The sequence below is a fragment of the Neopsephotus bourkii genome, unplaced genomic scaffold, assembly GCF_033783945.1.
Source record: "Neopsephotus bourkii isolate Nb327-2 ecotype Australia unplaced genomic scaffold, CSIRO-AGI_Nbou_v1 NB_1634, whole genome shotgun sequence".
NCBI lineage: Eukaryota > Metazoa > Chordata > Aves > Psittaciformes > Psittacidae > Neopsephotus > Neopsephotus bourkii.
The window spans coordinates 7082707-7109198 of record NW_026902109.1 but is presented as its reverse complement, the minus strand read 5'-3'; the positions used below and the strand labels follow the sequence as shown (position 1 = coordinate 7109198).

The window sequence follows — 26492 nt, the reverse complement described above, 5'->3', positions numbered from 1 at the left end:
TAAAATTTTGTAAAATGTTTATGTAAATTGTCTTTTTTACATCAAGTGAGGCTCAGATTTTTAAACTTAAATCCTTAACCTTGTCTCTACTACCTACCAATCAGTACACCTTTGTCTTTTGACTGCATTGCCCTGCTTAGAACTTTATGGTTTACAAAATAAAGGTTTATTTTTACAGCTGAGAAACTTAAGTGTAGTTTTTTCTGTATAGAAACATGTGAACACCCTCTGTGTTAAAATAATATCCTGGTAATGGGTTCAAATTTAACAGAAGAAGTTTAGACTGGTGTCGTGGTTTAAACCCAGCCAGACAGCTTTTTCACTCACTCCCCCTCCCCTTCTTGCCCTCCCCCTACTCTTGGAAAGACGGAGAGGAGAATCGAAAAGAATGCAACTCCCACGGGTTGAGGTAAGAACAGTTTAGTAACTAAGGTGTAACACAAATCACTGCTGCTACCACCAATAATAGTAATGATAAAGGAAATAACAAGGGAAGAGAATACAACACCTCAGCACCAGCTGACCAATAACTCACCCCCCCAGCCCGATCAAGCACCGACCTATACCTCCTCCAACCCCACAGTCTCCTCGCCCTTCTGGGTAACTCTCAGTTACATCCTGGGCATGACGTGCTGTGGTATGGAATACCTCTTTGGTCAGTTTGGGTCACGTGTCCTGTCTCTGCTTCCTCCCAGCTTCCCCTCTCCCTGGCAGAGCATGAGGCTCACAAAGTCCTTGGCCAAACCAAAACATCATTGTTATCAGCACTGCTCTCAGGCCAAAAGTCAAAACACAGCACTACACCAGCTACCAAGAAGGAGAAAAATGACTGCTACTGCTAAACCCAGGACAACTGGATATAAGGAAGAAGTTCTTTACTGTAAGGGTAGTGAGGCACTGGAATGGGTTGCCCAGGGAAGCTGTGAATGCTCCATCCCTGGCAGCATCCAAGGCCAGGCTGGACATAGCCTTGGGTAACATGGTTTAGTGTGACGTGTCCCTGCTCATTGCAGGGGACTTGGAACTAGATGATCTTAAGGTCCTTTCCAACCCTAACTATTCTATGATTCTATGATGCAGTTTAATCATTCTACATGAATTCTGTAAAACTCCTGCAACTGTGTACCTACCATGTTCTGCACTATTGATCTAGTGTTACACATTGTCTTCCAATTGGGAGAGTCTGAGCTTCAGAGTTTGGTTTGGGTTTTTTTCCAGTCCTTACCTCTGGCTATTTCTATTAATTCAATTTAGCTTTAAACAAAGAGGCCTACAGATGCCAACATTAATTTCCAAGCCTTTATATCAAAGTCCCGTCCAGACAGATAACTGGCACATAAGACTGAAGCGGTGAACTAGATTTCTGAAATGCTGCCATCTGATTCCCATCCCACACAAACATGTAATTTAAGTAATGAAAAAAGCTTTCGTCTCAAACATCAGTTGGTTCAAAGCTCTTGAAATAAGTAAAATGTTGGAATTTGGATTGAGTCATGACAAGTTAAATCTAGAACAGTAAGAAATAACCTTCTGAACAACAATTAAAAGAACATTCTTAATGTCAAGCAGAAGAGAAAGCAATTACATTTTCAGATAAGGACTGTCAGTTTAAAAATATATAATGTAAAGAAATAAAGTGAGTTTAGCTCTCCACAATTTCTTGGATTCTTCACATATTTTTAAACTTCACCTTGTATACTGTGTCTTTATATTCCATTTTTCTTTCATCACAAAAAAAAACCAAAACAAACCAACTAATTTGTTAACGGAAACTATTGTTGACAAAATCTAAAGGAACGTGTATTTGCCTCAGCTATTAAGACACAATGTAATTCACACATTTGTGCAATTTCATCTAAGTACATACTTTAAATATGCACTACACTTTAAGCCTTTAAAGGAACAAAAATAAGAACTAAATATTACAATAGAGCTCAGGAGGCACAAAACACAGAGGCTTCACACATGGTGGCAGTGTCGATACAAGACTTAAGGAACGTAGTCATCACTGGTCACTGCAGCTTGGGGATCCCCTTTATGTGTGCTACTAGCCAGCTGTGACCACTGTTCAGTGATAAGAGGGGATAAGCAGGAAAGGCAAGAAGAGAATTTTCAGCTGAACAGCAATATTCCCTGCTGTTTTCTGGAAAATCCCACTGTTTTGCCCTTTCCCCACCACTACCACGAGCAAGGCAGGGTTCAATTTCAGGTTGGGTATGAGTACAACCCAACAGGAAAACAGCAGCACAACTTGAATACACAGCAGTTCAGTGGGTCCAAAGCTAACAGCTAAATTCAGGTTTCTTAGTTCAAAATCTTTGTTCCATAGACTCAAACAATTAGAAAACTGGCCTTGACAGAAAGAATAAGGTTTTCCCCTTTCTTCCATCCTTTCTCATGGGCAGTGGATTACCAAAGCACTCAAAGAGCCTTCCAGTCCCAAGAAGATTAAAAACCAAAAGCCACACTTCTTCCATTAAATATCTTAAGTTCAGCAAAGGCCATCTGAGGATGTCCCAGTAGGAAAAGGGATTAAAGGCAGAATGTGCCAGCTTCAGCCATTTACTTCTCTACCCTCTTATAATTTCAGTGTAGATTTTCTGCTTTATTTTAATTTATTACACTTTTAAAGTTCTAATGGTGTTGCCAAGAGTCTTCTGTATCAGTTCACGTCCTCGGTCACGGGTCACAATGTCAATGTGAGACCTTAGCTCAGCCACGTGGAAAATTTGGAAGTGAGTATAATAAAAAAATTTTCTGCCAAGATGATGACAGTTTCAGGACTGTTGTTCTCCACTGAATCACAGTAGTTTTGATGACAACAAATTACAATGCTTGCAATATCAAAATTCAAACCATTTATAAACCTTGTTATTTAAAACACAAAAACATAGTATAGAAAAATGGGTGACTTGCCCATTTAAGCTTTTTGCACTATTAGCTACTTCAAACATGTCACAAGGTCCAGCAAATCTGACACTTAAGAGGGATATGGTTCTGCCAAATGCTTTTACTGGAAAAGAAAAATACAGAAGTGAGCAATAAAAAACATTCATTTTATTAAACAACTTTTTATACATCCAGAGAGTTGAATTTCTACACTGAAGAGGATTAAAAACAATGCTGAGATATGCAGTCAGTGTAATGTTCCGAATAGATGATACCATAGGTCTTCAAACATCTGACTCCAGTATCCCCAGTGCTCACTGTTGCTTCCACAGATGACAGTAACAACCAGGAGGAACAACTTCTGTCCAGTTGCAGTACAAAATCAGAAAAACTTAACACAAAGTGAATTATTCTCTGTGCAATGTCTTCCCTTGTGATTTTTCAATGACTACATCTAAGATAAATGTTACTCAGAGAGGAGGAAAAAAAAACAAACAAACCAACACAACAAAACAAACAGATGAAGAAAAAGAAAATGAAAGTGGCAGCAAACACATTCCTGTCCAAAACTTCCTGGAATCTGGTTGTTTACCTTATTCTAACCTGATGCAAGATAAAAAGGTGCACATCAGAGCATTACTGGACCGAAACCAAGGCAATTTGGAGGAAGCTGTACACAGCTGGTAACATCTGGCAGCTATAAATTCCTCATGCAGGTTTTGGGTGGTATTTTAGAGAGAAAAGAAATAATGATTCATATGCCAGCACTATACGCTGCTAATACAGGCATAAGAGTACAACATATCTTAATTTCTCATTGAAGTGATGCATAGTCAAAGAGTCAGCTCATGAGGACATAGCTAAATCCTAAAGTCTGCATACCTGGTATTTTCTAACCAAGGTCATGGAACAAAATTGTTTCAACCACAAGTAAGCAAAACTTGAATAACTGACAGATTTTTGGTTTTTAAGAATAAGCAAATTTTATAGCTAGTGGTCTAAAGACCACTAGGCAATCACAAAGCTCGTCACACCAAAACCATGTAAACTAGCTAACCTAAATGGTAATGCCTTTCACGTGATTTCACATGAAGACTGTTTATTTGCTCACCTAAACAAAACAATATCTATGATAAGGAACACTGAAGTGCACAACAGCAATACAGATGCTTACAGAAACACATGAATTAGAACAGGCTTCAAAGCAGTAGAAACAAAACTGTAAGACTGCAGATAAACACATTTTCTACAAATGCTCAAAAAGATCAGAGTCCCAAAGATTTTACAGTACAGCATTCTCTGTTTTTTCCAGTGGCGAGCACAGTATTGTATCAATACATTCAGAATAAAAACACAACAAACACTGGCATGTAAGCCCAGGGAATGAACAAAACCAGAATTTTTAAGGTTTTACCTTTCTAGGGCTTCCTGGAGGGTAGCATTTATGGTATACCTAAAAATAAAGACATTAAATTGAAAATAATTAAAACTGGTAGGTAAAACAATCTCAGTAGTACAAAAAATAAACATAATGCTTACATGAAAAGATAACATTATTAGCGAGCAATTAGTGGAGCAATCCAAAGACCATCATCACTTTGTAGCAAAGGTATCAGGAATACACACACTACGCTTTACAGAAAATACGTCGTACAGCATCAGCATCAGAAGTATGAAGTCATAATACAGGCTGCAGTTGACTGATGTCACAAGATGTGTTTCATATCCCATAGAATGATGATGTCTCGCTGCCTCAAGGGGATATTACACATACCAGTTGCTTTCAACCCAGGGTCTTACATTAAAAAGTCTCTGTGTCCGAGGAATCTGTTCATACAGTTTTTGTAAACAAATCCATTTTGTCATGAGGCAAAAGATTAAGTCCCTCAAAAAAGGGAAAAAAGAAAAAAGGCTGTGAAATATTGAGATGCTAGACAGAAGGAAATTGCAAACTGAAAGCCTGCAAAGCATCACAAAGAGCATGATATCCCTCCAGCTCTGCTAAAACCTACAGATGGGCAAAGAAACAACAAGATGAAGCCTATGAGGAGAGGAGGGGAAAAAACCATACACACAGAAACACCAAGCAAAACAGTAGAGGTATCCTCTTTGTCTACTTGGAAAATAACAAGAATAGAGACAGTGTTCTTCAGCACACTTTTGTTTTAAACATCTTGGTGGCTTAGCATTTGAGGTGATGCCCACAGTGCTTGAGCAAATGCTTTTCAGCAAGGAAAGTAGTCAAAAAAATGACTATGAGAACAATGACTTCTTGGCAGGGGTTAGGAAAGACACCAAGTAGTTTTCATGGAGTTATGACACAAATCCCCACAGTCTTCCTTAGATCTCTACAAAGTTAGGACTATCCAACTTGAGAATTAAAAAAGAAGGAATTAATGCCAACATGACCCAGTAAAGAACGTTAGTCTACCTGTTCTCTTAAATCTATTTCAAATTTTTAAATATTGAAAAACATATCTATTTCTCGTGTATTTGAATATGTATGTATATGTAGTTATGTATGTGTATATATAGTATATATGCATATGTAAGCTGATCAGTCCCTCTGTTAACATGAAAAAGCAAAGTTTTTTGATTTAAGAAGTTGTTTGGGGGTTGGGTTGGGGTTTTTTTTTTGTTGGTTTGGGGGTTTTGTTTTGTTTGTTAAATTTATCTTTCAAATAGAATTGATGTCTTCCCACAGAAGAGTTGCTCACCTTGGGGTGTTTAATTCCCATAACCATTACAGAACATTTTAGCTAAACTTTAAATTGCAGCCACAGCTTTCTGCATGAATAAAGCATGTAATATCACAAAATTTAGTTGGAATACCCATATATGTACTGTCACTAACTGCCCAGACTGAATATCAACAAACCAAAATTATAACCTTCGTTACAGAAACAGCCCCACTGAAAGAGCATCACGTAGAACTGCTCATTTTCTACTGTTCTTAGACAAGTTACTTAAAATGTCTGTCAGAAAGTAAGCTCAAGAGGCATACACTTTCTTTTCCGATTTTTTTCACAGTGGGAATGTAACTTTTTTTTTTAACAGTATCTATGTAAAGCTCGACTAATTCTTTGTATATCATATAAAAATACAAATTTCCTTTTCTTTCCCAGATTTTCCATTTCCTTTCCCAAATAAATGTATTTTGTCCAACAACCTCAGTAATGAAGAATGTAATTTTTTCACAGCATAAGTCTCAAGTTCTTATTCCAAGATACTTGAACACAAAACACTGTTCTAATAATCAGAAACACACCTCTCCCCAGAAAAAAAAAAAAAAAAAGAAAAAAGAAAATAGCATCGTTGAACTATGCCTTCAGTTTTCTCACCATACAGTCAAACCATATTCCAGTTCAGTAGCTATTGGGCTATAATTCTAAACAAACAATAGGTTCTGCCTCTGTAAATACTGTTCCTGTTCTATGGAAGTTTATGCAGATTACACAGATCACTCAACAATTCATCCTTAATGCATCTGGGTCTTTACAATACCTAGTGAATAATTCATGTTTCCATTTTCCCATTCTCTGACAGCATAGAAGGAGAAACTTTAATTCACGTATGGCTCTAACTTTGAGATCTGAGTACTACCAAAGAATTAGCAAAAAGCTCTAGAAGAAATCGCTTTACAAGCCTGACCTCCTTCCCAGATGCAAGAACTAAATTGCCCTAACTACATCTGAAATAAAAAACCAACATCTGAAGAGACTGGCCATATGCTAAACTGCCACTCTCCCATACTGAGTGATGAATTAAGATGTTAGTATAGCTGGCTGCTTACTACAATACTGTTCATGTCACTCACATATGTTGCTTTGGCAGTCATCACAGCTTTTTGTAAACTAAGCAGTACATCAGATTTGAGAACAAAATACAAATGAGCTAAAACCACCCAATTCTTGACCAATTTCCATGGAACAGGAAGAAACAGTACAAAAGACTGGAAAGATATGAAGGGTAATTGCTGTACCTTTGCAATCTGCATGATGGAATGCATTTAAAAAAAAAAAACAAAAAAATCAAGACAGCCAGAGAAGAGTCCAGTAATCCATATTTTTTTTTTTGTAGTCTGTGCAATCTGTGCAGTTTTCTGTAATCTGTATGTGATACTATAATGCTTATGGTATTGTAAAGGGAATGTGCAGAAGGAGGAGAAACATTCACCCACAGCACTTAGGGAATATATAACATTAATTTAGCTAGGTAATTAGTACAAACATCTCACTGATGTAAGCACTGGAGCTTTTCTCCATACTTCGCATATAGGTAAATTATTTAAAGTAATTAAAGAATTGTCACAGTGGCCTAATAAAAGAAGATATTAAGAGGGTGCATGGTAAACTACATGAAGAAGTAATTAAGTGCTTATAGTAGATTTGTATGCCTAGACAAGACCGTGGTTACTGAAGAATTTTGTCTCAACAAAACCAAGCAAGTCAATCCTTGAAGCATTGGTATCAGAGCAACAAACTGTCACTGTGTGTCTATAGTGGCCAGAAGGACAAGAATACCTTGCATCTTAGTTTTTTACTGTACTTCTTACACTCTGCAGTAATATCAGACTCCACCCTCCCCAGAATATGCATTAAGAAAAAAACTGTTACTTTGACAAGAACTCTTGAATTTACAAGCAAGATTATCACATTCAGGCACTTACAAAATCTTTTCTGATTAGTTACAAGTTGAGGGATTTGGGTTATAGATTTGTGGTGAGGGAAGAAGTGGAATATGTCTGTATTTTCCATAAACACAGAAAGACAGAAATATTGTAAGGTACAAAGCGTCCTCTGAACAATGACATTTTTAATAGGCTAGACTCTTCTTGTTCTGGATTCATTTTCTTATCCATTTACCTTTAGGCTACATTGACATTTCTATAAATGATATTACTACAACACTCAATTCTTTCCGCAGCTTCTTGTGTGTCTTGTCTAATATACAAGCAGAGTTTGACAGAACACAGATGTACAGCATCTTGGCTGCCATGGAAATACTTGGCAGCAGATGGTTAAAGCAAAACATCACAGTACATGTTTATGCCTATTATTATTCTATTGACAGATGACCTAATACACATGTGTGCATGTCTAAATGAAAAGCTTCTACGTACATATATAGATCTGCACATATTTGTATACACTGTTTTACACAATACTGATTTTAGGTTGATACTTATGAAAGTGCATCTGCAAGTCTAGAATAACAGACATCAGCGAAGACATTAGGCTATGTCATCAGGTAGCATAAAGAGCACTTTGAAGGAAAAAAAATATATATATATTATTTTCCAGCTTTAGAGAATTTGGCTCCAGGATAGGCATCATGAACAAAGTCTACCCTGTTATTTACACCATTATCAGAAGGGATTAGAAGTATCAGGCATTTCCCATTACCTGGAACGGTTGCTACAACTTTCGTATGTGCCAGCCACTATCAGTTAAACTGGAGTATCAATGAAAAAATTAACAGAAGTTCTCACGTACAAAAATTTGGGTCCTACCAAACTACCACGCATACTTCAACAAAACCTGCCTTGGTAATGCATTAGGCAGGCAGTACAAAAAGATCTGTTATGCAACAGAATTATTCATTTTAATGAGTTGCCAAAGAGAATCACAAGATACCAACAGCAGCAGAAGTGCATTACTACAGGGCAGTCAGAAATGTGGTGACTAGTAAGCACTAACTAATGATATGCAAACTGATATAAATACTTTCAGCTACAGTAGGAGTCCACTCAGTCTCTCACACTGGGGCAGAAATTTATTTTCTGCATTCTCCAAAACATTAGGTTGAACTGTATGGACTCCACTCAACAGTTCTCATGAGAGAGAAGGAGAAAAGGAATATAACATTAAGGATTATTTTATCTCAAAATGCAACAATATACATAGCCACACATAAAAGCTTTGCCAATCCAATGAGAAGACCAATCTGATAAGAGGTTTCTGAAGCTTCACATTTAAGACACAGACAAGAAAACATGCATCACTTTCAATCGTGATTCAAATTTAAAACAAAACAACAACAAAAAAGTAAAATAACAATCTGTATCGTTGGTAGAACTCCTGAATTTTTATGCTAAAGGTTTAGAGAATCACTGAGTTATTGTTTCTGCATTTCAGAAATAATAAAATCCAACAGTGTAACACTGCTGGGAGATGTTTCAATATTCCCAAGTGCCTTTTCTCAGGGCCACACCTTCCAGCCCCATATTCAATCACACACCACATTCTTTGTGCTGAAATCACATGAGAGTCTCGGGGCCTCAGATTATTCCTACTACATGCTAACAGTTAACCAAAACACAGAAAATGGGCACAGATATTAGCAACTCTTCCTGAAAAATTTGCATGTTCTACAGATTACTATTTTCCTGATGAATGGGTAGCAGCACCTTCAGCTGATCTATGAATTCTAAGGAGCTCTTTATCACTCAGAACTGGTACATTTTAAACATTGAAATGATGTACCTAGTCCCATGTCGAGACAGACTTTCGTAGCATTTTAATGACTTGCCATTTAGTAGCTTGAATCCAGCAAATGGGATACAAGTGCTGTTACAGGTAGCTAATATATATCCTTCTTTAGCTCAGTTGCTGAACTACATTTTGAATAAAGCACTCAATTCCCAAAGGGAAAAGCCTCCTTTCATTACTGTCCAATGCTCAGACTAAAGGAGAATTCTCCACAAGTGGTAAGTAGGGGCAACATTCATATTTCTATTTCTAGGTTTCCACCTATTAGAGGATAAAGGCATTGTGCAACTTAATTTATGCAGGTCACATCTAATACCCCATGTTCTATAGCTGGACACATTTCAAGATACAGTCCCTTCCTGTTCCCACTTTCAAACTACTTTTTATTCAAACATCCTTCTAGAAAAAAAACCCACACTTAAAAACTACATAAAACCAGCAGATTTTACCTTTTTTGAACTGTCTCACTCAAAATGGGCAATTACATCCCAGCTCTGCGAGCATGCTCATACAGTTTACGTCCACCTTGGTGACCTGTGCCACATGCTGCTGCACTCCCATTGCTTTTGACAGAGGGCTGCAGCACACAAACAGAACAATGCTGGTTTTGACTCAGATACCCTGCAAAAGCAGTAAAGTCCCCCATCTTCTGTACGTAGCTCAAAGGAGCAATATTAGCTCCAGAACCAAAAGAGCATACGCTGTAGTTGGCTACCAGACAGAAGTCATATCCTTGCTCAGTTTTCAGAGTTCTCTCAGTAACAACAGAAAAAAAAATCCTCAGATGATTATACTCTTTCACAGATGTAGAGACGCCTCCACAATGCAGCTTAGCACTGCTTTAAACCAGGACTCCTGAAAGATTATAATCACTCCCACTGTATCTCCATATCCACGCTTCACCTTAAGAAAGGGTAAAAAGCAGTCTTGGTGTGGCACATACCTAAGCCACCACTGACTGGAATCAGAAATGGCAATCCTATTAAGATTAACTTCAAAGCATTGCTCCTCTGCCACATGTATGCAAGTCTGCAACTCCTGCCACAACAGCAGAATGCAGAGTATTTTTACTCAACCACCACTACTGAGCACACCAGTGTTACTGGAGATACATATCAAAGTCATGAAGATGAGTCACCCATTTTCTGAATTCTCTCTACATAAACACATGCTAATCAATGACAGATACCCTCAACCCTTTCTGTGGTCCTTTGAAAATACAGAGTAGAACACTTCCACAAAAGTCAGAGCCTGAAGTCCAAGCCTTAGAAATTACTTCAATTTTTTGCAATCCCCAGTGCAAGCCACACTTTTAATCTCATCCCAGCAAGGACTTCACAAGATCTTGGCTCGTAAAGGTCACACATTCTGGGGAAAAAAAAAATATATTCTGTTTTGAGAATGGTAACCTGGGAGACCACACAAACCATTTGAAAAAGCCACTAGAGATACCTGTATACTAGCCAGTACTTACAGGTGTCAATATCTATTTTCTAACTTGCATTGTAGCAAGGGTTTTTCAACATGATTAGTGTTGCAAGACTGTTGGTAAAATGGCATTATTGTCTTTATTACCACTTGACTAACAGAAAGGATTTTCTCTTATTAAGACAAACAGCAACTTCTCTCCCAGTATCGTAACAACAATACACGCATGTAATACTTCTCATTTAACGTAACACAAAATTACATTTCTAGCATGTTTTATGGTTTAAGTTGCCTAGGTTGGCTTGTTTTAAGCTCTGTACCTTTTTCCTCATTTTAATTCACTACAGCTCCAGTGTATCAACAAACAACAACAGAACACAGTACTAGCTTGGTTTTAATAGCTCAACTAAAAAAGAAAAAACTTCAAGATTCAAGCTGTACCTTCCTTTGCAGTAATACTTTGTACAGAAGTGCTCTGTGTATTAAGCAGTCTACATGTTTGCTAAGTTAAAGACCTGTAAGCAAGCTCAGCATCCAGTTTAACATTTCATTGCAGTCTACTGGCATATTAATTAATGGACCATCAGAAAGCTCCTAATGAGTATACCTGATACTATTTAGATTCACACTCAGTATTTTTAAAAGCTAATGAATTACAGCACATAGAATGGAGAAAATAAATCACAGTTATCTCATGCCACACATTTCTTGCAGAAAAGAGGAATTAGGTTCTACTTGTATGAGAATATCATCAAGATTAGGACAGTAAAGCACAAAATTCCATTGGTATGATTGCATAAGATTTATTTTACCAAACTCCTTCCCTGCCATCCATGTATAAAATTTGAACATTTATTTAAAACTAAGAGCTTACATAGCACATTAACAGACTATGTCTGATTTCATGCAATTAACCCTGTACTCTCAGCAACTGAAATTTCTGCATTTAGAAATGAGAGGAATAAAGCCCATGGTTCATTCATTGCTGTAGGGAAAGGAAAAAAACATATCAAGAAAAGCTGAAATAAACACAGAAAATGGCTTGGCAAGCAAATAAGCCACAACTGAACACTGAGCACTTCTGTCAAAGATCTGGATAGAGTATTGGTCGCATACAACTTTCAGCTACATCCGTGACTTGCCTAAGTTCAAATCATTGTTCAAACAAAAGTTCAAAAAAGTTCAAAAAAATTTCAACAAAAAAGTTCAAAAACTTCCAAGTTCAAATCATGATTGTCATTTCCCTTTCTTTTAACAGTAACCTTTTTGCCACCCACTGGGGAAAAAAGTGATAGACAGAAAAGAAAATATACAAAAATGAGCTTCCTATCACTTTTTACTGCTCAGAGCTGCTTAAAAGTCTGCCCATGTTAGCACAGTTCTTCACTGTGCAAATCATACTGCACTTCCTGCCTTTACTTTTTTTTATAAATCAGTTGTTTGGGTTTTTTTAAAATCCTTTTCCTTTGATTACAAAAATTCTACCAAGAAGAAGAAGGGACTCCATGAAGCATCAGTGGTAATCAGGACAAAGGGAAAGCCCATCCTGGTCATTGTAGATGCCTGTCTCCACGCTTGCTGATTTAAAGGAGTCAAGCTGCTGCTACACCTACATACAAATTACAGTTATAAAAGCCAGCAAGTGCTTACTGAAGGAGATTCTTAAGCCACTGCAAAACAAAACTGAACCAATGCTGAAGATACTTTTAAAATGTATTAAGAAATTTATAAAAAGTACATTCTTTTTCCCCTTACATAGTACGTTTGTTTTTTTTTCCCACCAAGTGCTTAAAAGCATGCTACTTTTATTCAAGTTTAAGAGTACTGTGAGATAGCATTTTCATACCTCATGGTGTGATTCAGGCCATGCAGTCTGACACAGTTCAAAATCAAACTGAATTTCAAGAAATGTAGATAAGACAAAAAGCTTTCCTGGCTGTCAGCTTTCAGTATGTGGAAAGAGAGTGTTGCTTGAATCGGTTGTTTGATTATCAATCCACATTTAGGTTTATGGTGTTCCCTAAGCAAGGGTATCAAAAAAGGCTTTTTCAGCACAGACATTTGAAAAGCGAATCAGCTTACAGAAAAAGGACCCCAAGAAAATGTGTAATTCTAAATGCAGTTGGGAAAGAGGCCATGGTATCTGTGCAAAATCACTTTATCAAATTAAAGCAAAATAATAAGCATGAGCTGATAAAGTGATTTCTAATGTTTAAGTCTTTAAATAACTTCATTAAAATTAAAGGGTTTAAGTCACTGTTTTTATCTGCTAACCATAACAGGGAAACAATCAGCACCATGACAGAATTAACATACTCTCTAGGGCTGTAGAAAGCCTTATGCATTATGGCTGAGCAGAACGGATTTCTCCAAGATGTATCAAGTCACCACTTCTCAGGAATACTGCTTTATCATTATCATGTTTTGTTATTTTATTTTAAAAATTTCACAGATTTCTACACTCCATCCAATTGTATATTTTTCTGCTTCATTTCTATGACTAAACAACAGACATTGGAAGGGCACCTGTGCAGGGACCAATCAAGCTGTCCTGTCTAAACAAGCTACATAAGCATATTCCACTTCTGAATGCATAGCGCTCCACATGTTAGGGCATGTAAATAAAAATTTCATTAGCTCCTTGACTGGGTACATTACATAACCTAAAAGACATACAAAGAGAGAACAAAATTTAAGAACAAGTAAACAGCCTGACATTAGCAAGGAGCTGACAGATGTTATTTGCCCTTCACATTTCTAAATATCCCCAACATCAAAACAAATTCTCCAGCAGCAGATAGAAAATTTTAGTGATCCAAAGATAACATCTACAGTACTGTTCCACACCAGCAATAATACCTTGCTGCTGTGAGCCAGAAAGTAATTTGCTTTCTCTTCCTAAAGGAGACAAACAAAAGCCTCCTAAAGAACTCCAAAGACCTCAGGTGTCCACAGAAGGGCTGTTACTGCTGAAGGTTATTCAAAGCAGGAGCTGCGAGCTCTGAAATGTTTTAGTTTCAAAACCAGACACACAAAAAATACATGAAAAAATGTAAACAGCTTCACCACCATAATCTTGTCTTAACCTCTTCTGAGGTCGAGCTATCCCCTGCTGCTGCTTTTTGAAAACAATTTTCCACAAATCCAAATCGCACCATGTTACATGGACACAATGCTCTATATTAACATATAAAATACGTTTGCAATGCTAATCACCTAGGGAAAGGATGGTAATGTTATTTAAAACATTAATGCTACCACAAGATCATCGTAGCTTTACCAAACAGATTTGCTAGCAGGTCTGCTGAAGGTACCTAATGGTGGAGGTTGCCATGGGAACACGGTACAACTACACACTTCACCATGACAACCAGGCCTCCCTGGAATACTAATGAGTGCCCATGGCAACATGAAGCTAACGACAAGATGTCTGAAGACCAAATATTTCATGTATCATTTATAACAAAAACTATAAATATATTTGTACATTTCCTGTGTGAGATTCAATGATTTTTTGAACCCTGCAAAACATTACATACACAGCAATATTGCAAAAGCGTAAAAACTATATGGCTGTGGCATAAACGGAAAATCCTATTTCAAGGCAATGCTAACCTTGAAGTTCAATTCCACAAAGCACAAGAAAATATCTGTAGTCAACATACCCAAAGTTTGCATCATCTTGCACATAAACACTATTGTCAGCCCATGATGTAGCAGAATTATCTACACAATACTTGGTGTATTCAATATATATCGAAAAAGTGCTGTTCTTACTCAGTGCATAATATAGTACTGAGCACCTATCTATGCTCCATATGGCAACTACTGCATTTCATGTCACAAGGACAGAAAACATTGCTTTGATATTTCAGATAAGGCTCATGACAAGAGATCCCTGTAACTTCACAGTAACTCAGTGTGTGAGAACTGTTCTTCATTTGTACAAAAAGGATCCACTGTTGCAAGTTACACAGAAGAAAACGTTATTAAGAGTGATAAAATTATCAGTTAAGTGACATCTGGTGCAGGTTTGTGGTTTGGGGGGAGGGATGGTGCTGATGTTTAGTTTGTTTTGTTTTTAATACTCTAAACATTAATTTCAGAACACTTTCTAGATATTTTACACAAATTATTGAAGTCTAAGACATTTTCAGGTACCCTGCCAGCAACCACCTATCATTTAAAAAAAGAGGTGGCAGCAGCTGGAAAGCCAGTGCTTCTTGTCCCAGAAGCACTGTATGTGATAAGTCACATCAAGGGACAGCAAAATTTAGGTCACAGAAGACCTCCCAGGGATTACAAGTGCCAGGATTCACCTCACACCAGCGATGAGGAAACCAAAGATTTCCCTAAGGTTTTGACTCGTGTCTTATTATTTGCTTTTATAACCTAGACTTTCTTGCATGAGCTCCTCCTCAAAAAAAAAAAGAAAGTAAAAATCAGGTAAGCATAAGATATAATATTTATTTTCTTCTCTCTCTCAATACCCATGCAACAGCACCCAAAATGTTATCTAACATGCAGTTATTAGCCATCCTCCAGGTGTAAGTAGATCAGTCATTGCATTTCCCAAATGACAGAGCACTGAGATCAGCAATAACGGATAAAGACATGTGCTTCCTGTCAGATATTTCACAATAACCTCATGATTGCAGAGCTTCCTAGGTGCCAGATTCTCACTGCTTTTGAGTGACTGCAACAACTGATGCTATCCCAGTGGTAAAAGCCCCAAACCACTGTCCTTTGAGCAAATCTCCTCAAGCCTAAAAGAGACAGCCTCACATGACAGAAGTTACCTTTCTGACCTAGAACAGATACATCAGTTATACTGACCTATCTTCTATTCTACTTTCAGCTTGCAGAGGTCAGAAGGAACCACAAGCACACACACCTAGGAACTTCACAAGACAAGATACAAAAAAGAGGTCTGAACTTCACAAGACGGTACAAAAAGAGGCCTGCATTCACTGACAGAGAATTACCTCACAGCTGCAACCCTAGCACAAGTCATTCTCCAGTTTGCTGCAGGAATGTCAAAAGCAGGTAAGCTAGAAAGACTTTCAACGTCTGAGGCCAAAGCATTGCAGAGTAGATGTATCTCAGCAGCAGTGTAACCTATGAGACTAACCTGGACTAAACTCTGGCATATTCCTCTTCTGCTTCTAAATATTGCTGGCTGTGGCCACAATGAACTAAATACATGCATACAAAAACCTAATATTAAATCAGTGTAATCACATTCAGAATTATCATATTAGTGTAAGCACTGGGTATGATTAGATTAAGCGTTTTCAGTGAATTGCAGAAACATGTTCCTTGGCACATTTGGAGAGACCTGAAGAAAAGGTGTGGGATGAAATAGCAAGACAAAATGCAGGCCATGGCACTGGTATTGAATTTAGCATCTGATTCCTTGTACCACAAGACAACAAGTAATTAACAAGTTAAATGAACATTTTTGTTTCATAAGCTTTAATTAATAGAGATTAAAAAGAAAAGGCAAACTGTTTGGGGGTTTTTAAGCAGTTTAAGACACTACAAATTAGTAAGTTGCAACAAACATAACCTATGGTAGGCCTTCAGGCAATAAAGCTTTCCACAGAGGAATAGAGCTTGCATTACTCAGTGCAAAATTTGTGCTCTTCTATTTAACCTGGTTTCACAAGACTGAATCCAGTTATTAATTTTTAACTACTTTAATATCACTAAATACTGCAGTGCCTAATATACAACCCAGCCTTTCTTCTGTCAGCACTTAAGAGATCTAGTTTTAACAGAAACTATCAGGATCAGAAAAAAAGCATTTGCATTGAATTTCAGTATTATACAACAGCACACCTACATATATGTGGCAAAGACTTCTTTTTTATTCCAATCCCTGTTTTTCCATGAAACTTTTTAGTTGCTCCTCTCCCCAAACTGATATTTGTCACTATTATTCTCTTGCATGCCTCTTTCCTTGAGACCACTTTATATTACATGAGGGGACATGATGGGTATGCCAAGTTACCTTCTACAAAGAAAAATACAATATTTAATTGATCTGTGGTCAGCATTGTCAATTATTAACTAGGAGGGGGGATGAGAGATGCTCACTAGTACAACTTATGTCATTTGCTAGTGAATTAAAGGAAGAAATACTGGGGGAAAGGTATTGCTGGGTTGTTTAACAGACTGTGCCATGTGGTCACAAAAAGTGACAGCTCCACTCCAGCAGCAATAAAAGAGAAACCCTAGGGAAATACACAACATAAACCTTTTTCACTTAACCTAGGAAAACCATTAGTCTTGAAAGCACTCCTTAACCTAAGAAGGTTTAGCAGGACAGACAGCTGCAGACAAAGCTGCAAAACCAACAAGCAAGAACAAGCTTTATTCAATCAGTGCTCAGTACAGCAGATTTCCTCATCTTTTTCTGGTTCCCTAATCTGAAGCACAAAGTCTTCATTCACACTAATGGCCTAGTGTACTAGGACAGTGTCATGATTTAAGCACAGCCAGTAACTCTGAACCATGCAGCTGCTCGCTGACTCCCCCTCTTTCTTCCCCCTACTGCTTCCAGAGGGATGGGGAAGAGAATCTAAAGAACATAACTCCCACAGGTTGAGATAAGAACAGTCCAGTAATGACGGTATAACACAAACCACTACTGCTATTGCCAGTAATAATAATGATAAGGGAAATTACAAGGGGAGAGACTCTAATTGCCTACCATCCGCCAACCGATACCCAGCATGACCTGAGCAGTGATCCAGGCCTTCCAGGTAACTGTCCCCAGTTTATATAGTGGCCATGACGTGCTGTGGTATGGAATACCTCTTTGGCTAGCTCGGGTCAGGTGTCTTCTCTGTTTCCTCCCAGCTTCCCGTGGCCCTCCTCATGGGCAGAGCATGAGAGACTGAAAAGTCCTTGATCAGGGTAAGCATTACTTAGCAACATGTAAGACATCGGTGTTATCAGCACTGTTTCCAGACTAAAGTCAAAATCACAGCACTTCACCAGCTACTAAGAAAGAGAAAAATAACTGCTACAGCTGAACCCAGGACAGATAAGTGAAGAACTCAGAACATTGTTACAATGGATACAGCTGTCCTAAAAAAAGACAGTAACTTCTGCATGTCTGAGGCTGAAGGCCTAGTTCCATATCATAGAATCACTGAATGGTTTGGGTTGGAAAGGAGCTTAAGATCACCTAGTTCCAACCCCCTGCCATGGGCAGGGACACCTCCCACTAGACCAAGTTGTTCAAGGCTCCATCCAACAGGTCCCTGAACACTTCCAGGGATGAAGCATTCAAAACTCATCTGGGCAACATGTTCCAGTGCCTTACCATCCTCACAGTAAAGAATTTCCTCCATATAGCTGGACTTTCAATTTCTTCACAATAGTAGATGACAAGAAAAAATATTTATGCTGTTTTACAGATCAAAACAGTTTATAAACCAAACTTAGACAATTCTTGTTGCATCTAAGAGTGTGAAGAGACTCTCCACTTTCCAGATGAAAGGCAAAGAACAGTATTACTTCTGTGTTTCCACCGGAACTGGAGTGTCTCACACATGATCTCCGATCCAGAATGCTTTTCCACCGCGCTGCTACACAGCACCACCTTTACCAGGAACCTTTTGATCCTCTCCCACTGTGTGGCACTGAGCACACACCACCACGTACTGTTCATTTCGGTTCTTGAATGTGATGAACATTAAGAGTGCTTTTGAAAAGCCCCTTGGGTCAAGTATATGCAGACTGGTGCATACAGAAGAGAAGTCTTACATATGTGGAACGCACGTGCACGATGTGACTAGCAGTCTGTATACTTCTCTGTATTACTCTGGAAAATACAAGCACTTGTCTTACACAAGAAAGACTGGAAGGACTGCCAAAGGTGGTAGTCAGAAAAGCAAGGCAATTTAAGAAGATTAACATTTCCTTCTGAAAAAACTGACACCTTTCTACATATTTTTTTAACTTCCTCTACTCAGATAGTTTCCTCTACACTTAGTTTATGATGACCTCTTACTTCACTCCTCCCCACTCCCTACCTTACAGGTATTGAATATCTGTCTCACTTCAAGAAATGTGAACAGTATTACTTGAACCTGTTAAACTGATTAAATGCTGAAAGAAGAATCAATTATCAGAGAAAAGCAAGCTAAGGGACCATACATAACACACTGCAGATAGAACAAAAACTAGTACTGCCCCTATTTAGACACATGCTGTATCACAAAAAAAAAGGTGAAGAAGTATTATTTACAAATGCTTTCTTCATTGCTGCTGAAGGTATTCATCTTAGAGCAATACCTACTTGCAAAATAAATTTCTCAGGAGAGAAAGGACCAGCAGGTTTGGGCAGAAGCAGATGAGCTTTGTCTTTCCAGTGTTTCATTAAACACCTGTCTATTCATTAGAACATTAAAAGCTTATTAGTGATGCATTTCAGATAAAAGACATTCAATTTCAAATGTCCTTGTTTAAATGTATGCAAAGGAAAGCATAGGAGACCACATAAAGATACAACCTGTCTGAGCATAGAGTTATCCATTTCAGCAAAGCACTTGAAAATTATACACATATTTTGGTTTTAGCTGGGATAGAGTTATTTTCTTCCTAGTGGCTGGTGCAGTGTTGTGTTTTGGCTTTAGTCTGAGAACAATGCTGATAACACACTGAGGTTTTAGTTGTTGCTAAGTAGTTCTTACCCTAATCAAGGACTTTTCAGTCCCTTATGCTCTGCCAGTGAGGAGAGGCACAAGAAGACAGGAGGAAGCATTGCCAGGACACCTGACCCAAACTAGCCAAAAGGATATTCCATAATATAGAACATCATGCCTAGTATATAAATGAGGAAGATTTACCCAGAAGGAATCAACTGCTACTTATGACAGGCTGAATATCAGTTAGAGAGGGGTGAGCAATTGGGCTTCCTGTCACTTTTTCTGCATTTTCGTTTATCTTTTTTTTTCTCCAATGTTCCTTATTTTTATGTTCAGTATTGTTACTGTTGGTATTATTTCTATTATCACTATACTTTAGTTGCTAAACTATTCTTATCTCAACCCACAGGGTTTACATTCTTTCAATTCGAAAGGGAGATGATGAGTGAGCAGCTGCATGTTAGTTACGGGCTAGGTTTAAACCACGACAAAACAGGAATAGCCCTTTATTAGCCTAGCATATGCTTTAAAGCAGAGCAACAATTTCCTTACTTTTTAGACACAGTGTTTGGTAAAAAAACTTAGCCACTGTAAAAAGCATACCATTTTTAAGCTGGAGCACAAAACAAAACCAAAAACTAAACCAAAACAAAACAAAAAAAAACCACAAAAAATAACAAACACAAAACTCAACAACATGCCAAACAAACAAAAAGAAAAAACCACCCCACAAACTGACAGGAAAAAAAACAACAAAACACAAAATCTGTTACTATCCAAATGGAATTTCCTGATTCTGTATAATGGCCTGATGTGATTCAACAGCTTTCAGGAATAAAACTGTGTCCTCTCTGAACTCCTTGGTATGACACTTACAATATGCTCCTTTAACCAAGACATGCATCTAAGCATGCAAGTGTCCAAAGTGGAAAAATACAGCCAGGCCACCTGATTCTACAACTTTTAACAGCACACAGGGGATTTTGACAGGCTAAGGTTTCTGAAACTGTGGGGCCTCAGTGCCATCTACTGGCCATTTGTACTTTCTACTACCATCTTTTTACAAGCTACTAGATGCTAGGCTGTCACAGGAAGATATGCTCTCAAAATGTCTGAACGTGGGCAAGTATCTTATAATTAAGTAAAGCGTGATTGAAAATACTAGTGTTAAACTTCATTCCTTTTCACAGATAGGGATGTATTTAAAATAAATCTCTCTATGCCTTCTCAGAATTGTGGTAGTACAAAAATCCTATGTAAATGTAGAATTGACAATGGTTTATTGTTCAGTTCTGTTCCTACTGTTTTCACCCATTCAATGAATTATTCTTTCCCCTACACTTTTCATTAATTTCCCAACGATACCAACTTCAGACCCATTATGAAGTTATAAGCTTCAACAATAAACCAAAGAGGTATTATCTTTTATTAAGCTAACATATAGATGGGAGAAAATGAGAGAGACATTTCATACAATAAAACCCTTGTACAGTTTCCTCTGTTCCTGACATGTTATAAAAGCCAAAGGTTATACAAGTTTATATGACCTTTTCTTTTTATACCTTGAAACTACTACTGCTAAAACACTATCACTGGAATTACTACCACCATCCACTCACCAGGAGCACCAGGACTCAGGTTTCCTTTGCTTTTTCTTAGTATGTCTCCCAGCTCCAGGATAGTTCTTTTAAGCGGCTGACACTGCCATCATACAGAGAAGTGACAGTTGCTGTGGTTGTGACTCCGGTTCCCCACCCCCCAGCCCATCCCTCCTCTCTGGGCTACTCTACCATCTTAGAAATTCCTGTAATTAACAACTTAGGTTGTGGCCAGAAAGGAAATTTACAAATGGCTAAAGCAAATCATCTTGCAACCCTATAAACAGTTGTCCTAAGCCAGACCCTTTGAGCTCTCCTGGACCAAAGCAGGGACACTCCCTTACCTTTTCTGCCTTTGGTCTCTGTATCAATCATATTTAGCTCCATTTAACCTCAGTTTCCCTTTGTATGCAGCTGTGCAGCATCACATCAGTGATATTAAGCAAAATTAAAACTAGCCTGTGACACTATAAAAGGATGATGCAATTTATAACACTGTTATAGCCACTGGGGAGGGGCTGTTGCCAGCATGCACTGGCAAATACGATTCAGAGCCTCACAGAGAGGCACAGAGGTGGATTTTTTTTTCTTTTTGATGAAGCAAAACCCAGGGAACTACAGACCAGTCAGTCTCACCTCTGTGCCTGGCAAAATCTTGGAGCAGATTCTCCTGGAAGGCATGCTAAGGCACATGAAAAACAACAAGGTGGTTGGTGACAGCCACCATGGCTTCACTAAGGGGAAATCCTGCCTGACCAATTTGGTGGCCTTCTACAATGGAGCTACAGAACTGATGAACAGGAGTAGAGCAGTTGATGTCATCTACCTGGACTTGTTCAAAGCGTTCGACACTGTCCCACACAACATTCTTGTCTCTAAATTGGAGAGACATCACTTTGACAGGTGGACCACTCAGTGGATAAAGAACTGGCTGGATGGCCACACACAAAGAGTTGTGGTCAATGGCTCAATGTCCAGCTGGAGACCAGTAACGAGTGGTGTCCCTCAGGGATCGGTGTTGGGACCAGTCTTGTTCAACATCTTTCTCACTGACATGGACAGTGGGATTGAGTGCGCCCTCAGCAAGTTTGCCGATGACACCAAGCTGTGTGGTTCGGTTGATACGCTGGAGAGAAGGAATGCCACCCAGAGGGACCTTGACACGCTTGTGAGGTGGGCTGATGCCAACCTCATGAAGTTTAACCATGCCAAGTGCAAGGTCCTACACCTGGGTTGGAGCAATCCCAGGCACAGCTACAGGTTGGGCAGAGAACAGATTCAGAGCAGCCCTGCAGAGAAGGACTTGGGGGTGCTGGTTGATGAGAAAATGAACATGAGCCAGCTTCAGTGTGCGCTTGCAGCCCAGAAAGCCAACTGTATCCTGGGCTGCATCAAAAGGAGCGTGATCAGCAGGTTGAAGAAGGTGATCCTCCCCCTCTTCTCTGCTCTCATGAGACCTCACCTGGAGTATTGTGTGCAGTTCTGGTGTCCTCAACATAAAAAGGACATGGAACTGTTGGAACAAGTCCAGAGGAGGGCCACGAGGATGATCAGGGGACTGGAGCACCTCCCATGTGAAGACAGGCTGAGAAAGTTGGGGCTGTTCAGCCTGGAGAAGAGAAGGCTGCGTGGAGAACACATAGCAGCCTTCCAGTACCTGAAGGGGGCCTGTAAGGATGCTGGGGATGGACTCTTCATTAGGGACTGTAGTGACAGGATAAGGGGTAATGGGTTAAAACTTAAATTGGGGAAGTTTAGATCAGATATAAGGAAGAAATTCTTTCCTGTTAGGGTGGTGAGGCACTGGAATAGGTTGCCCAGGGAGGTTGTGAATGCTCCATCCCTGGCAGTGTTCAAGGCCAGGCTGGACAGAGCCTTGGATGGCATGGTGTAGTGGGAGGTGTCCCTGCCCATGGCAGGGGGGTTGGAACTGGATGATCTTAAGGTCCTTTCCAACCCTAACTATTCTATGATTATATGATTCTAAAAATTGAATGAATCTGTAGTACATGCTACATACTTTGCGAACAAGTTGTAAAATCATGTCAAGTAGAGGGAAAAAACAGTGAAGTGAGGACTTGTAAACATGAGTCACCAAATTCAAATGTATCTTTCTACTAGTTTTTTTTCTTTATATCCACCAAATACTGACCAAGGGTCATGGTAGTCATACATATTTTTTCTTTGATCTTTCAAAAGCAGTAAGCTGGTCACAAAAAGCTAAATTTCTTACAGGGAGAAAAAATACTAGAATGCTTGAAATAAAACAATAAATACAACCAATAATTGGGACACAACATTCAGGATTGATTCCAGCTCTTGTCTGGAAATGGGTATACATCTTTGTAGTCGTTCTGCTTGACCAGAATCAGTGAAACATGGCAAAACAATACCATACAGTGATTGCTGGAAAAGTGACATAACTGGCGATTGCTCCTAGCAAGTATGCAGGAAATAAAAGTAGCTCCCTTCCTCCACTCCCAAAAATGGCCTGAGTACATTGAGCATAACTTAGAGGAAGCACTTAAGCAGCAAAGATTGCAACAGGATACTTTAATACTGACACAGAGCAGAAAATATACAGAGGTGAAAGTGCTATGAAGGAATACAACCAGGAACGAACTTGGTCTTTGGCAAGTAATGCAAGTTACCCATGTAATTCATAAAAGGAAATTTGGATCTCTACAGAAAAAGTATTATAGAAAAAAAATTTAAAGGGAAAATTACCTTTATCCAAGCTTTGTTCTACAACAGTTTACATAAATCCTAAATACAACTGCAGTAAGCATATTCTGTTGTCCCACACTGGGACAATACAAGCCAGTATGCTTTTTAGCCATGAACAATAAGTGCAAAGCTTTAAGAGAAGCCCTGCTTCATGCATTTTCCCTCACTGGTCTTTGCACGTACAATGGTTTTGTGCTTTTCAGAAAACATTAGGCCTACAGCACATACTAAAAAAGCTTTCCATGCGTACAGCAAATCCAGCAGTTTTGGTTTGCATTAAACCTTATCGCACATTTGCAGAAAGGTGACACAACATATGCACTGCAAGTCTGGTGCTTCCTAGAAGCACTGAACTTACCACATAAATCTATAAATACACATATTTGTATTTCTTCATAGAAAACAGCACTCTACATATACTCCTGCTGGAGAGGAAAGACATACATAATGCACAAGAACCATCATATCCAACAAGACAGTTAACTGGTTTTGACGTATCAGGTTGGATGGTCAGACTCCAAGCAACTTAAAGCTCTTGGTCATCAGAAGCTTCATAAGCTTCTTACAGACTTTTCCATAGTTTTGAGAAGACATGTCTTCCAACTGAAAAACAGCACAAAAAACTGAAGTCCACAGGTTTTAAGTATACCATTAAAAGACTAATTTAGTCAGGTCAGCTAAGGACGACTGACTGTTTCAGTGAAGGTTAAAAATATAACACCTCAGGTCATGATGCAGTAAGCTTTATTGCTGTGACTGTGCAGGCACATACCAGACAGTGTAAAAGACCTGAACGTCTAAAAGCACAAGAAAAGGTGACTAATGCCAATATATTTATAGCAGTAAGAATCTGGAATTAAGGGATTTCTGCTGACAACCATTCTCCAAGACCCTTCTCATTTCCTGAAGTCACATGGTATATAACAAAGCTCTGCAACATAATTAGTCTCTCAAATACGTTTTTAAAATACAAAGCCCATTCAGTGTAGAACACCACAGAATGGTGTAAATGACCTTTAATGTACCAACATATCCATCTTAAGTCTACAAACAACACCTTCTGCCTTAATGCCTTATGGTTCACTAAAACATCATGTTACAGCACTGTACACAGAGAACAGTGTATTGGTTATTGGTTTTGTGCAATCATACTTAGAATGCATGCAAATACAAGCTTAGCAGCCACCATTTACTACTACTAGCATCTATTGCTGCTAATAACAATTATTAGAGATCCAGGTTTTTTCACTGAGTTCTGTATTTTGTTATTATATATTGAGTTGTATATTTATGTTATTGAGTTGTATATTTTCTTAATATTTTCTCAATGGACAGAATCCTAGAGTATCTAATGAGAAACCTGTTGTACTAGAAAAGCCCTTCTATGAAGTTCCTTTGTATTTACTTAAGTCCCTCTCTCTAATAAAAAAATATATCAATCACAAAATTACAAGTTTCCTGCAGAGGAGAACTGCGATATACTCTGTTGGGATGATGCTCATGCATATGTTTATGACTAATTAAAAAATAATTTCAAAAATAGGGAGTTAAATACCGCTTTTAGCAAAATGAAGTTTTCTGAATAGTGACACCACTGCTGTAATTCATAGCCCTTACAAAATGCGAATATGCTTTTGGGTATATTCACTGATGTATACTTGAAATCATAGAATAGTTGGGGTTGGAAAGGACCTTAAGATCATCAAGTTCCAACCCCCCTGCCATGGGCAGGGACACCTCCCACTACACCATGCCATCCAAGGCCTCGTCCAACCTGGCCTTCAACACTGCCAGGGATGGAGCATTCACAACCTCCCTGGGCAACCTATTCCAGTGCCTCACCACCCTAACAGGAAAGGATTTCCTTCTTATATCCAATCTAAACTTCCCCAATTTAAGTTTTAACCCATTCTCCCTTGTCCTATCACTACAGCCCTAATGAAGAGTCCTTCCCCAGCATCCCTATAGGCCCCCTTCAGATACTGGAAGGCTGCTATGAGGTCTCCACGCAGCCTTCTCTTCTCCAGGCTGAACAGCCCCAACTTTCTCAGCCTATCTTCATATGGGAGGTGCTCCAGTCCCCTGATCATCCTCGTGGCCCTCCTCTGGACTTGTTCCAACAGTTCCATGTCCTTTTTATGTTGAGGACACCAGAACTGCACACAATACTCCAGGTGAGGTCTCACGAGAGCAGAATAAAGGGGCAGGATCACCTCCTTCGACCTGCTGGTCATGCTCCTTTTGATGCAGCCCAGGATACGGTTGGCTTTCTGGGCTGCGAGCGCACACTGAAGCTGACTCATGTTCATTTTCTCATCGACCAGCACCCCCAAGTCCTTCTCCTCAGGGCTGCTCTGAATCTCTTCTCTGCCCAGCCTGTAGCTGTGCCTGGGATTGATACTTCACATAGCAGGACTAAATTCAACTATACCCAGTATGAAAAGGGATCTTTGGTCATTTATTTCACAATTTGAAGGCCTCCTTATACTAAACTTAGTCAAATGTTCTGTTTGTTTTGCAACGCTATTACAAAACAACTGTTAACCCCCAGGCTAGTAGTCAAGACACTAGACACTTTGCAAAGAGGTTTATTCTTTACACACAGGAAGGGAAGGATCACTGTCTTTCAGATCCCTGGGAAAAGGAAGAGAGAAGCAGTTCTGGGTGGAACTGTAATCAGGAGGGAGAGGTCCCCCTTT

At 38.9% G+C, this 26492-nt stretch overlaps 1 protein-coding gene across 1 annotated transcript in view; it reads right to left on the bottom strand.

Moving 5' to 3' along the window:
* Window positions 1–26492, bottom strand: part of ANK3 (ankyrin 3) — a 382424-nt gene that overhangs the window by 331378 nt on the left and 24554 nt on the right. Inside the window, exon 2 of the mRNA XM_061374052.1 lies at window positions 4304–4342. Coding sequence (XP_061230036.1) covers window positions 4304–4342 — 39 coding nt within the window. The remainder of the gene's footprint in view (window positions 1–4303; window positions 4343–26492) is intronic.